This window comes from Miscanthus floridulus, chromosome 15 (genome assembly GCF_019320115.1).
Source record: "Miscanthus floridulus cultivar M001 chromosome 15, ASM1932011v1, whole genome shotgun sequence".
Lineage (NCBI taxonomy): Eukaryota > Viridiplantae > Streptophyta > Magnoliopsida > Poales > Poaceae > Miscanthus > Miscanthus floridulus.
The window spans coordinates 14,677,060-14,691,819 of record NC_089594.1 but is presented as its reverse complement, the minus strand read 5'-3'; the positions used below and the strand labels follow the sequence as shown (position 1 = coordinate 14,691,819).

The window sequence follows — 14,760 nt, the reverse complement described above, 5'->3', positions numbered from 1 at the left end:
TCCTTAAAAGCTGGGCCATTACTCTTATTTTCTCTTCTAATAAAATTAGCCGCAAAACTTTTGCCATCCTTTAGGAGAAAAAAAAAACACACTGGTTTAGCCTATAATCTGAATAATTCTTGTGAGCAAGAGCATGTGGAAATCTTGTTCCTATCAGACTTAATATTGTAAAGCAGAATAGGTAGCTTGAGATATGCTTTAGGAATACCTTAGCAATTAGTGCCGTGAAGGGATGCTGGTGAGTTAAGAGGTGAATCTGTCAACAATCTCTAGGAGCATCGCATCATTCACATTTTAGGAAAGGAATCTATGAAATCCATGGAGAGGTTTCATCAAGCACCATCAGGAACTGCTAAATAAAGACTGAAGTAACCCAGGAGACTTGCAGTGTTCATGCTTGGCCTGCTGGCAAGCAGTGCATAAACATCCGATTTGAGGGCTAGTCTTTTGTAAGTCGCCTAGATCCGAGAATGTCCACCTATTGAAGAATCATGCAGCACTGATAACACTTTAGTTCCTTATAAGACCAGAATCTAGATAATATTGTTCATTCGCTGAGGCTACTTCTTGTTCAGCAAGTAGTTCATTAGTTTGAAGCATCACTAGAATAAGAACTGCGGACTTGTAGCCATTTGGGCTGTCAAAATTGAGACACCATGGAATTCAAATGAATGATCAACTTGAGATAATTAAGGCATCAGCAACCTATTGTCAGGACTCGGTACCCTTTATCATCATGAAAGCGTTGAACATGGCCATGACAATGTGTTCAACTAATAGTGAAACTGTTATTCTTCTTTTTTTTTCAAAACATAGTATATATGAAATTATTCTTCTCAAGAGTGAAAAAAATGTTCCATGATACCATAATGGAGCTGAGGCTCCAACGAATGAAGCAATGTACCTATATTTGTGAAATCTCTTGGCAAAAACATTTATATATGTTGGAAGCATTTCAAAGGATTTTGCTCCTCCTAACGACAAATTATAGACTAAGCACTTCAGTTTGAGATGAGATGTTTTTTTTTTTTGCTAGATAAATAGTTTGCATGAGGGCCTAATGTGCCATGGGAGGGCTTGGTCAAATTGTGGTGCCTACCTCCGTCCCAAAACGAAATATAATTGTAGGTTAGACTAAGTCAAGGCTTTTTTTAAGCTTAACATGGTTTATAAAGAACATTATCAATATTTGTATCTCCAAACAAGCTACTATAAAAATATATTCCTTGATAATACTTATTATGCATCATAGATATCAGTACATTGTTGTATCGGAACGCCTAGTGCCCGGACGTTCGGACGTAGCTCCCTGCTCCGCCCCGTCCGCTCCGCGGCAGATCCGCCCCGCCCCACTCCGTTTCACGTGCCGCCCTGCCCGCTCCGTTGCACGCGCGCGGGGCCCTGTGGGACCATCCCGCCCAGTCCTTTCCACGTGCACACGCAGTTTCCGCTCGCTCTGTTTTGCACGTGCACGCGGGAATTTGGAAAGCAGATGTACTTTTGTAACCTCCAAGACTAGTTTTGCAACATTCAGAAGAAAACACTTGCAACATGCGTTTGAAAACAAATGAAACATTTGGAACATAAATTTGCAACATACATGTGAAGCCATTGTAACACATGGAACATCCAGATCTACTTTGCAACATCCAAATAAAACAGTTGCAACATCCGTCTGGAATAGCTGAACCACTTGCAACATACATGTGTATCCATTGCAACACATGCAACATCCCTGATATACTTTTACAACATTCAAATAAAACACTTGCAACATCCATATGAAGTGGGGCGCGATAGTGAATGGAGGCGTGGCAAGGGATGGAGCGTGGCGCAGCCGGGGCGCGCGTGCGGCTAGGGGCGCAACATGGGAGGGGCGTGGGTTGGGCGGGAGGGGCACGCACGGCTTGGGTAGAGGCGCGGCGTGTGCGGGGGCGGGGGCACCATAGTTTTTAAGGCGTCGCCTAGTCATCCGAGCGGGATTCTAAACGGGACATCGCGGTCGTCGTGCCCTCATCGCGTATGGCGTCGCCTCGAGGCTGAAGGCGTCGCCTAGGCGTCGATTTCGCTGAGGCGGACACCGCTGGACGGAAAAGCGCGCGGGAAAGAGCAACGCCGCGCGCTCGTGTGGGAAAAGAGCGAAGCGATGCGCGCGCGTGGGAAAAGAAGCAGCTGCAAGCCTACACCTACCACCAACCCAATCCCCATCACGTTAGTTGAGAGAGGGAGAGGGAGAGGGAAAGGAAGGAGAGAGGAAGAGAGAGGAGGGCGGCGGTGCACCTGGAATCCGGCGCCGGCATGGCGCAGGCGACTGTCCCCGTGCGAGTTCGGCCCGTCCGCGACCCGCCTGCGCGAGCGCGAGTCCGTCCCGTCCGCGACTCCAGCCCTGTCTACGACCGACTCCTGCTCCGTCCACCGCGACCCACGAGCAGCCCCGCGACCGACTCCGGCCCCGTCCCCAACCGCGACTTTGCTCTGCGACCGCGCGATTGGCAGTTACGTCCTTTCCTCCTCTTTCCTCGGCTGCTCTGCGGCTCTCCTCTTGCTCCCCCTTCTTCCTCTGCTCTTCCTCCGCCTCGTTCCCATGCTTTGCTCCTTCCTGTGCTCTACTTTGCTTTCTCTGCTCTGTTCGTTTCTCCTATTTATGTGTTACAGTTAGATAGTTGTAATGGATAGCTCACAGGTGTGCTCTTCTGATGTGGTTGCCTAATTGCTGTGAATAATTAATATATGCTTGAGTGTTTGTGTCTCTGACGTCTGAACTTTGCTGCATAAGAGAGGTTAATTTATTGATCTGTGTCATTGTTATATGTGCCTCTGAGGCTCTGATTATGAACATCAGTATGTGCATGGCATCGCCTCGCCGCGTGCCTAATTCGCCTAGGCGTCTGGAAGGGGGTGGAGCGCCGCACCTCGCCTTACCGCCTTAAAAACTATGGGGCGCTGCTCGGGTAGAGGTGCATCGCGTCCGATGGAATAGAAGCCGCGTTGAGGGAAGGGGGCTGGAGGATGAGCGGAGTGGGTTTTTTTGAGAGAGATGGGAGCCGGTCCTACGTAGGTCAAGCCATGTCCGGACGGGAGTCATGGGATGGACGCCCGGGAGAATCATTATCGGGCTCTATAGACCACATGTTGCTGGAACTTATAATTTTTTTGAAAAAAGTCTACGTAACCCCCAACTATTCAGGGTGGACTACTTCAGCCCAAAACTATAAAACCGGAATTTCTACCCCCTAAACTTCCAAAGCCGATCAAATAACCTCCCAAGTGGTTTTGGACGGTGGTTTTGCTACGACGACGGTGGTTGTCTTTTTCTTTTTATTTATTTCCGTTTAATCTTTGAAAAATTATAGTAAATCATAGGAAAAAACATAAAATGAAAAATAATGAAAAATCCAATTTTGTAGGTCACTGGCACCAAACAATTTCTTTACTACGCAGCACATAAACGATAACCGCAAAAGTTCCAGAAAATACCTCGCCACTTGTAAAATTCCCATTGCATCCCTCTGGCTATAAATAAACTAGGGGGCTACCCATCAAGAAGTACCGTGTCAATATTCCGTAGAAACCCAGGGGAGAAACTGCAAAAACAAACTAGCGGAATGGCAGAAAAGGCAACGCCAGAAAAGACAGTGCGGTTCAAGTTGACGTCCAACCCCAGAGCGGGAACCAGCGCAGGTGGCGGAGGCGGCGACGGCGCAGCAGCACCGGCCTCCGCACCGCGACGGGAGCCCCCTTCTTCGCCGCCGCGTTCACCGTCGCCGCCCGAACCGTTCACGTACAACTTCGGCGATGGCGGAGGCGGCGACGGCGCAGCAGCAGCACCGCCCCCCGCGCCGCAACCGAAGCCCTCTTCTTCGTTGCCTCGTTCACCGCCGCCACCCAAACCGTTCACGTACAACCCCAGCGCGCTAAGCAGCGGAGGTGGCGGCGGCGGCGGTGGGGCGGCACCGAAACTCTCTTATTCGGTGCGTTGGCAGGTTCTTGAGTTGCTGCGCTTGATTTTCTTGGGGATTCTTTCTCGCGTTCTGATAGAGGGAGAGGGATTCATCAATTGGGCTGGTTGTAGGCTAATTTTGGTTCGAACATGTTCCCGATTTGATTGGTGGGTTCTTGATTTTGGGGGAACACAGAAAAGAATGGAGGGAGGGATAAAAAAGCAATGCCGGTTCTTGAATTGTCGCGGAATCGTGTGCCACGGCAACATCGAATGGGGGTTTCTTGCGCAATGCTTATCTCGTTTAGATGACTGTCTCGTAATTTGGGTTTGCTTCAGGGATTTGATCCAATTGCAGGCTGGCTTGGTTTTCCTTTTTCCCTTGGCATTTCCTGAAAAGAAAACTCGCTCTATGTTGAGCACATTATTTGGATTCTTTTTTTGTGCGTTCTTGGTGTAAATGGACATCTCGTGATGCCAAAAAGCATGCCGTGATGTGCATATCTGCTGGAAAGTATTTTTTTAGATTATGTGGCCCTCATTTGACCAGAACAAAATAGATGGATTTACTGGGATTATGTCATTGGGTTCTCCCTGCTTCCCTCTGGAAAAATATTAATTGCCTGATGATTGTAATTCACTAGGATTCTAAGGACTCCGATGATGAAAAGCCGGACGAATTTAAAACAGAAAATGGATGGGGTTCTCTGTTCATGAGTGATCCTGAAGTTCTTTCTAAGTACTCGAGTGATCCACAAAATCTCCCTCATTATATTGGCCGGCAAGATTGTGAGCCGCTCAGCACACAGGAGTTTTTTTCACTGCGCCACAATTGGCAGCTGCTGCTAGATGGCAAGAAGACATACCTCCGTCATGCTGCCGAGTCCAATTATGCCGACTGCGTCTTTGTAACCCCAGATTCTCTTGATGAGGCACTAGGATGTCAGGTACAAATATTGTAGCCTCATAAGCTACTTAACTGAATTTACTTGTTTATTTTCCTTAATCATGAATTGTTTCTTCTTCACAGTGAATTTGTTTTTTTTATGCTCAATGAAATGGTCTGACATCTGAAATTTCATACCATCAATAACTACAATTATCACCAAGTATTCAGAAGTGTTACCATTGTAAAATGTTCTCCGTTGACACCTGTGATGCCCTGATCATACCATATTCATTGTGTTTCTAAATAATCTTTGGTAGTCCATGGCAATATAATCTGGGATGATGATATGCACTAAACTTTCGTTGGATTGTTTGCAGATTGATGTATTTTGAAACTAATAAATAATGTTTGGCCTTTGTTAGCTTATATAATGCGGGATAGTTACCCCTTCCTTCAGTTGTCCTAAGCCTTGGCTTAAATACTCCAGTAATGATTTCCTAAATATATGAAAAATACGGCTAAAGCATCTCTCCATGTGGAGGCTGGATCTTTCTGTTTCATTATTATCAAAATAATGTTACTCGTAAAATAGATTTGGCCATTCTCACTAAAAAAATTCTTAATTTCGTGTGGTGGAAAAATTGTAACTTAAATAAGCCATGAACAGATACAATTTATACAGTAAAAATATTATGAACGTCAACCAGAAAGTTCAGTGTCTTAATCGATATAGAAAGCTTGGCTACCAGAGACCTTATGGATTCATAGTGTTTACTGCAAGCACTAGTTAGCTAGCCTTTACATGCAAAGGCATTTTGTCATATGGATCTTTTAGCATTGTGGCTTCATAAGCTACTTAACTGAATTTACTTGTTTATTCCATAATCATGAATTGTTTTTGCTTCAGTGTGAAGTTTTTATTTTATTTTATTTTATTTTATTTTTTTCGTGAAACTGTTTTTATTTTTTTGTGCTCAATGCCAATTGTCTGACATCTGTAATTTCGTAGCATCATCAACTATCACTAAGTGTTAATACCATTGTAAAATGTTCTCCATTGAACACCTGTGATGCCCTGATCATACCCTATCCATTGTGTTTCTAGATAAGCTTCACCCTTTAATGGCAATACAATATGTGATGATGACATACTCTAAACTTTTTTGAACTGTTTCAAGATTGATGTATTTTGAAACTGATAAATAATGACCGGGCTTTGTTAGCTTATATCATGCAGAATCAGCATCCTAAGTCTGTTGGCTTAAATATTCCAGTTATGATTTCTAAGTACATGAAAAATACAGCCGAAGCGTCTCTTGATGTCCTGGATGTTTCTGTTCCATTATCTAAGAAAAAGTTACCCCCAAAACAGATTTAGTCTTTCCCACTAAAACAATTCTTATTTCCATGCCCTGGAAAAAATGTAACTTAAATATTTCCATGAACAAATACAATGCACCATGCAGTAAACAGCAGTATTTGTACAGTAAAAAATATCACAAACGTCAACCATAAAGTTGATTGTATTTTAAAAGATGTTGAAAGCTTGGCTACCAGAGATCTTGTAACAGATTCATGATTTTGCTGCAAGCAATAGCTAATTTTGCCATATGGGTCTCAAGCATTTCCTGTAAAAAGAAGTGAACTCTTGTGCTCCAAGCCTTGCCACAGCATGACTTATCTGGATAATTTTAAGTTTTATAATCTTATGAATTACTATTATGCCTAGTGTGATGCTAACTCGTATAATCATAGGAGCCACTATCACATTTGGTTCATGGAGGTGCAGGAAAACCTATCAGGCAGCAAAAGTTCAAGGTTTGTTTGTACATTGTAAACTTGACTGTAGAAGCACTACCATTATTAAGAACTTTGTGTTTACCTGAAAATCATTCTTTGTGCAGATACTTTGTGAACATTATGTGTGCTTCAGACCAATGCGAAGGGATGGGTCGCAGTTTTACAGAGCTTTCCTTTTCTCTTACTTGGTAATGTGAACCAATATCAGTTATCTTGTTCATGACGATGTTGCTTTCTTCTTCTGCACAAAATCTTAACATGCTAGGCTTGTAATCAGGAAAACCTTGGGAAAATGCAAAGTAGTCAAGCTGAGGTCACTCGTTTAATGGAATGCGTGGCAAGGTCCAGAGTGAATTTCCGTCGTTTAAACTGGAATAATGCATACTTCTCAAATCCAGAAGCATTTTTCTCAAGTGTTGTTTCAGTAAGTATTATCACAGCTTACAAAAGCATGAATTGTATTGCCTGATCGTTTTATCCTATTTTTTTCCTAGTGATTTGGTCAGCCGGTTATGCACAAAACAATCATGTGAGACATTTTTTTTCCTTACGATTTTACGAAGAATCGTGCGGGACATCTATTAGTTGCCAAAATACTTATTGTGCCCCATGGCCTGAATAATAGAGATTATGTAATGTGTATCTGTTCAAGGAATTTTAAGTATTTCTGGGGATGAGACTCTGTTTTATGGCCGGGCTAGGGGTTTGCTGCTGCTTGCTTTGGCTTTTAGTTTTTTGGTATTCATGCTTGGTTGTTCTTTTGTATGTAACTTCGTAGGGTGTGTGTGTGGTGTGTTTTACTTCAAATTTCTCTTCTTAATGCAATGGAATGCTGACTCCTGCATATTCGAGGTTAAAAATGTAATGTGTACAGAATTTACAGTTCTATAGACAGTAATTTACAGTTTTATAGAAACCTGCACTCTGATTCCTTATACATGGGAAAAGAGGTAAATATGGAGTGCACAGACACATAGATGACATGGAGTATATGAACAAAACAACTTAAGAGCTCATGAGTAATCACATATATCTGAGTATGTATCATACATTCTGGTATGCATTTTTTTTCATTTTCTTACATTTTCACATCTAAGAGAAGAAATTATGGTTTATAAAATGGTACTTATCTAAAAAAAGAATGGCGCTGCAAGACCGCATTATGCATCACTTAGGAGTGTCTTTTCCAGAGATTATACTTCAAAGTAATTATATTAGTCACTGCAAATGTCTTTATGTTCTTTCAGGAGTTTGAGCACTTGGTCAATTCAGTTGCAAATGGGTATGCTTTGTTCCTTACTTCAGTGATCCAATTCTTTCAGTAATCAATTGTTGCCATAATACTTATATTTACGGAAAGTTCTATTTTATTTTTTTTCCTTTCTAGGCTAAATGCTGTTGAGCTTTACGAGATAAGCCTACAGGAAATTTCATCATCCAGGAGTGAGGATATGATGCTTTTTGCGATGTGTTGTTTGTTTATTTGTTCTCTATCTAACGTTTCTCTTTGGTTAGTTCTTTCTTTGCTTAGATTGCTGACAGAGGTTCATATCCGTACATATGAAGCGGACTACAACAGAGCAGTAGTGAGTCAGAATCAGAATGAAAAAATAAATGCCCTTTTGGTTAGTGTTTCTGGCTGCTATACCATCATCTCAGAATTTATGCTTGATTCATTTCAAGTAGTTGATTGTTTTCCTTTTATGCTTCTGTAACAATTTTATAACACTAACAATGTGCACGCTTTCCATGTTAGCCTTCTCGTGATGGAAATATGCAAACCCTATAAATGAAAATGTGGGCAACTTTTTTTGGTTAATAAGGAAGAACCAAGCTAACCAATACTATGCCATTTACAAATTGCTCTCACTATTCTGCATTTGTGGCTTTGTAACAGTTTTGCAAAGAATCTGTGCGTCCCTTTGACGCTGATGTCACCCTTTTACAAATGAAGGCTCTATCACAAGCTCTTGGTATCCCCTTGCACCTAGCAGCTGTGGACGGTGTCAAAATAGGTGGAACTGTGCAAGTAAAGTGCATTGACATCATTCCTCGATCAGGACCTCTCAGTTCAACCAGAAGATACTATCTATCCAGTGCAACTGATAAACAATCATTCTTGCCACCTGGAAACTTATTTTCGTCTGATCGCATGCCTCTAGTGACCTTATTAATAACTACCAATGCTACCGCCATTCTTTATCGCAAGTGAACAGATTCTGAGTATGCATTAGCCTCTGGTTGATGGTTCTAACAGAAAATGTTTCGGTGATAACACGGATCTCTATTGATAGTCTACTCTAGTATGGGTGTTTAATTGTGCATCTGCTTCCAAATTGTATCTGGTTACACTTCTTTGCCCAAGACAAAAAAATACTCCATTTGCTGGGACGTGCTGATGCGCGCAGTTTATGAAATAAATTTGGACTTGGCATAATATGCGAGGCACTATTTCTCTTGTTGCTGGATACTTAAGGTCACTGGTCCCAGTGGGAAGAACACCTTAGGAGCTGTGGATAGATCAGTTAGCTTTTTTGGTTTACTTTTCTTATGGATGTTGTTCCCAGTTGCTTAAGCAGTTGGATGGATGATTCACATTTGGTATGAGCATATGAAGGATTAGTTTTCTGATACAGAAATATGTGGTTTGGATCATCCATCTTCAAGGAACAATAATACCGTAGTTTGCAGCATGAAGGAATTGTTTTGTGAGTCCCTGTTACTACAGGCTTTCCTTTGGTCAGTGATTGGTAATGCTTGCTAAAAGTTGGATGTGTTCTAGAAGTTAAATCAATAATGATGCGGAGTTTGTAAAATTCTTTGAAGACACTTGTGGAGAACTAGGATTAACATTGATAGCAGACTTAATCAAATGAAAATGTAGTATGCGAGCGGTCATTCTTTTTGGATAAGAATACCACGTGACTGTGAATGACGTACTCGGTCAGTCTTGTGTATTGCTGCATCTTGCATAGTACAGATAGGGTTGTTGAGTAGAAGTTTTAAAGCCTGGTTGTTGAGTAGAAATTTTACAGCCATCTGAGAGATTAAGCTGGAAATACAGATTTGCTTCAAGTGGAAGGCTATGGACATACAGTGCAACCTATACTTGACATGATGGATGGTTCGTGACATTCCAACACAGACATAAAAACTGGAAATGTCTGCAATTTAATTTGCCTTTTTTTTTACTCAGTGCTGAGTAGTGGCAGTTAACCCCAATAGCACAAGTTAATTTGTCCATTATGTTCACTGTAATGTTTGGTGCTGGCTTCCCGGTCATTGGAGTTGTGATCTGCAGAGAACAGAGACAGCAGAGAGGGAGGGATAGACAAATAGGAAGGTAGCTTAGAGAACAAGATCAGATAGGTAGGAGGGTAATTCCCATTTCTCCACTTAGCTTAGGTTCTCATCAGTTATTCTCTCCCTCACACTGACCAACACGCAGTGTATACTGACTTTGTTTCCTGGCCTCAAGTTGTATGCCAGATATGCTACAGAGGTGCTTGATGACTGTGCACGTGCCTATTGTAGCTTGTGTGGTAGGCAAAAGCACTGATTGACGACATTTGTAGTCCTTCCATATCAATCTCTGGCTGAAATGGAGTCCATTTGACAAGCACTTGAGCAACAGCAGAAGCACTGCCTTTTTACCACTCCTGTGTCCTAACCAAAATGGATTCAGGCAACAGCGGCATATTGTCCAGAACTCCAGATCAGGCAGCTACAGCTCGGGGATCTCAGGGAACACTGGTGTGTACAAATGGATACAATGTAAGGTCATTAGTTGTGAGACATTAAACACAAGGTGAATCTTACATTGTTCTGGTAGAGCTAAGCAATATGCTGTTGAATCCTTGTGCTTTAGTACTCCAAATGAGCCAAAGTACTTTTGGAGGGAGCTTCTGACATGGTTGGAGCGTTTGAGCATAACCAACCTGAAATTGGTTTTGCAAAATGGTGCTTATAAGTTTGCATCTTCATTTTGTTCTGAACCCAACTCAGTTCATTCTTGAGATCAAATTTAGCTACACTTCTTATAGCTCAGGGAACTATTGGAATGATGTACTTGAGGCATAATCTGGAAGCATTGAACATGATCATGACAATGTGTTCGACTAATAGTGATTTTTTTTCAAAACTTAGTATATATATGAAATATATATGAAATTATTCTTCTCAAAAGTTAATAGAGCGAAAAAATTGTTCCATGATACCATAATGTAGCTGAGGCTCTAGTGAATAGACCAATGTACCTACATTTGTTAGATCTCTTGGAAAAAGCATATAGTGGAAGCATTTCAAAGGATTTTGCTCCTCCTAACTACAAATTATAGAATAAGCACTTCAATTTAAGATGAGATGTTTATTTTTTGCTAAATAAATAGTTTGAATGAGGGCCTGGGAGAGCTTGTTCAAATTGTGGTGCCTCACTCCGTCTCAAAACGAATCCTAACTATAAATTATAGAATATAAGCACTTCAATTTGAGATGAGATGCTTATTTTTTGCTATATAAATAGTTTGAATTAGGGCCTGGGAGAGCTTGGTCAAATTGTGGCGCCTCACTCATCTCAAAACAAAATACTTCATTTATTTCAAATTATAAGTTGTTTTGGCTTCTTAGTTCTTAGCTTTTACTATGTATCTAGATCCTATGTCTACATGCATAGCAAAAGCTATGAATCTAAAAAAAAGCCGAAATGACTTGTAATTTGAAATGTAGGGAGTATCATCCTAGGTTAGACTAAGTTAAGCTTTTTTAAGCTTATAAACTAGGTTTATAAAGAACATTATCAACATTTGTATCCCTGAACATGGTTACTATTTCATCATATACTTATTACGCATCATAAATATTAGTACGTTGTTTTATATATATTGTCAAACTTAATATGCATTGACTCCTAAAAAACGAGAATGATATTTTTTTGGACGGATGAAGTAGGGCTGTACGAACTACATGTTGTTGCTCGAACTTAGAATTTCATTTTTTAAGTACTCCCTCAATTTAAATTATAAGATGTTTTCACTTTTTAGATACTCCCTCCATCCCAAATTGTAAGACGTTTGACTTTTTTGGCCCCAAGTTTGACCACTCGTCTTATTCAAAAATTTTGTATAAATATAGTCAAATTTAAGTTATTCTTGAAGAATTTTTATTAATAAACCAAACCACGACGAAAGAAGTGATATTTTACACAAATTTTTGAATAAGACGAGTGGTCAAACTTGGTGTCAAAAAAGTCAAAATCTTACAATTTGGGATGGATTGAGTACGTAATTTTTCTAGAGAATTGCTCTGCTACTCCTCTCTCTAAAAACTGCACACATCTCAAAGCAGCCAATTTAATAAATTAATATTTTATTATTATTTGCAACTGGGTTCCGCATGGGCCCAGCACATCCAAGCCCAGCCCTGATCCTGAGGTGAAGTCACGTTTGTCGAGGTCTCCGTCTTCGGCCGTCGTTTCCCTCGCGTCAGAACTCAAACGCGTCTGCTCCCTCCTCCGATCCCTGCAGAAGAAGCCTAGGAGCTCGCTCCTCCGGTCCCTTGCGGCGGCGGGCGGACCGAGCCAAGTGCGGCACCTCCTTCCCCCTCCTCCCCCGATCCCATTTGCTGGCAGCCGGCAAGGAGGTTTGGTGGCGCCGTCGTCGCCGGGGAGGAAAAAGAAGTCCCCGCGAGCCACCGGGCCACCGGCCGGGAGGCGCCTCCGCACCTGTCCGCGCCCCCCTGGCGCCAACGAGCCGCCGGCGCCCCTGTGAGCCGGGAGCCGCCAGATCCAGCACCGAGCAGTGAATATTTGGGCCTTGGCACTGAAGGAGGGGACATCTTCGCTAGCTCTTGTACAGCAGAGAAGAAGACACTCGTTCTGCAGATTGCTGCTGCTATCTGAAGCTTCGTGCTCTTCGCTTCACTTCTCTGTTGAGCCGTTGTCAGAATGTCCACTACCAAATTGATGTCTGCCTTCTTGTTGGAAACATGTGTCTGCTTGTTCCTGCGTCCGTAGGTAAAGTATTGCAGGCATAGGAAACTCTCCAGCCTTGAGAGCAATGCCTTCTCAAGCCTGTACGACATCTTCTCTGACTCGGTATGGCTGCGAATGTCTCGTTTTTTGAGATTCAGATGAGAGACATTGACATTAACATTCTCATTAGAAACTAATATTCCTTGGCTTCTTGCCTGAATGGTTTCAGCAACCTGTGTTCTGACTGAGTGCAAAGCGTCGTTGGTCCTATCTGCACGGCCCACCTCCAGTGATTTTTTCCAAAGTGCTCTATGTTTAGGAGATGCAGCTCTAGTCCCTGTATGGACTTCTTGAAAAATATAGTTTATCATGATATAACAAAGAGTGGGTCAAAGAGTCTGTTTTGCTTAAGATCTGTCGAAAGAATTGGTTTAAGGCTATTGACATCTGGCAGCTATTCTTTAGTAATTATTCAGAGAAAGGTATAACTAGCTGAGTGCATGCAGCTTAACGATACGAGACTTTTCTGATATATCAGCCAATCTCAGTGTATAGCAATTTAACAATAATATTGTACCAAGAGCTGATCACCAAGTTGTCATAAATTGATTACTTACTGTAATTTTTGAATCTTGCATTGCACATTTGAACCTGAAGATTTAACTAGCAATACTCTTCTACGTTGCAGCAGCATCCTGTTGTAAGTACCTCAGTTGGGGACGCCTTGCATCCATGTATTTTGCAATGACCGGTATAATATTCAGAACATCGCAAACATTAATATGGTTGCCTTTGTATACAGCTGCTAGACGCTATCTTAAAGACATGCAAGCTTGTATATCTTAGTACCAAGTGAACCAACAGCTGCCTTGCTGATCTTATGCAATGCAAGTGGTAGTTGTTTCTATCTGCAATGATGGCCAGAAATCTGAAACCAGGTGCAGGACAAAAGATATTATGTACAGATGGCATTGTGCTCACGTGCTTGTTGGTTAGAGAATAGGAATACTTGTTTAGTTAGAAGCCTAGGCCATAGAATAGAATGGCCATAAATCTGCTTGTAAAATATTTTTTTTTATTTTTTCCACTTTATATTCATGATCCTGATCCACAAATTTGGAGGTGGTGTTCTAAGCAATTGTTGGGTATGTGAGTAATGAATTCCATCACAGTTAAGTGCTGAATCGCACCCTTGTTTTTTCAAGCATTGTGGACTTATGTCAAAACAGTGCATTGGTTCTCATGGACTCTACATCTCTGCCACATTTGTGTTAAGAAGCAAATTATAGACTTCTGAAACTAATTCCTTCCGGACGACAGCAAATACTTATAAACAAGTTGCAAGTTGTAAACTTTTGTGCAACCGTTATTTAGTATGTTCATCTTGACCTGCTGACTGTTGGTTGATTTCCATTTAGATTTGTTCATGTGTATCTCTATAATTTCACTGGGGTGGTGTGCTGTCTTCAGTATCCTTGTGTGAGCGGCCAGCGGCGAGTACTTTTTCTTAGAGGATGTCCCCGAAGAGACAGCGGCGAGCACTTCACTCTTCTTATAAATTTGACACCGAATCGGACGCAGCCGCCGAACCTGCCGGCTCCCGGCTCACAGGGGCACGGGCGGGCGCCTCCCCCGGGCGGTGTGCCCTGCGCCGCGGGAATCTGCTGGCTGCCAGCAGATGGGATCGGAGGAGGAGGGTGACGGAGGTGGGGCTTGGTCCGCCGCTGCTCGGGAATGGCTGCCGCAAGGGACCGGAGGAGGGAGCTCCTAGGCTTCTCCTGCAGATCGGAGGAGGGAGCAGACGCGAGGGAAACGGCGGCGTGAATATGGAGAGCTGGACAAACGTGACTTCACCTTTGGATCAGGCCTGGCCTCGGGCTGGGCTTGACGGGCTGGGCCCATGCGGGACCCAGTTGCAAAATAATAAAAATATTAATTCATTAAATTTATTGCTTTGAGATGTGTGCAGTCTTGAGGAGGAGGAGTACCGGAGTAGTTTGTATTTTTCAATACACTTAAATATATACTATGTCTAGGACGTACCCAGTGCAGAAAACTCCCGCTCTATGGATCTGGGGAAGGATGTCAGTGGCAAGTTTTACCCTCACCTGTGCAATGTGAGGATACCACGACTCAAATCCGAGACCTTTCGGTCACATACGG

The 14,760-nt window shown here is 42.4% G+C and overlaps 1 protein-coding gene across 1 annotated transcript; it reads left to right on the top strand.

Moving 5' to 3' along the window:
* The first annotated feature begins 3,605 nt into the window (after positions 1-3,605).
* On the top strand, positions 3,606-9,335 carry LOC136509497 (uncharacterized). Its single transcript, XM_066504273.1, has 9 exons — positions 3,606-3,971; positions 4,585-4,887; positions 6,585-6,647; positions 6,734-6,817; positions 6,907-7,053; positions 7,877-7,911; positions 8,017-8,072; positions 8,145-8,254; positions 8,527-9,335. Exons 1-9 carry the CDS (start codon positions 3,606-3,608, stop codon positions 8,839-8,841), a joined length of 1,479 nt encoding a protein of 492 aa, XP_066360370.1. The 3' UTR covers positions 8,842-9,335.
* The last annotated feature ends 5,425 nt before the right edge of the window (positions 9,336-14,760 follow it).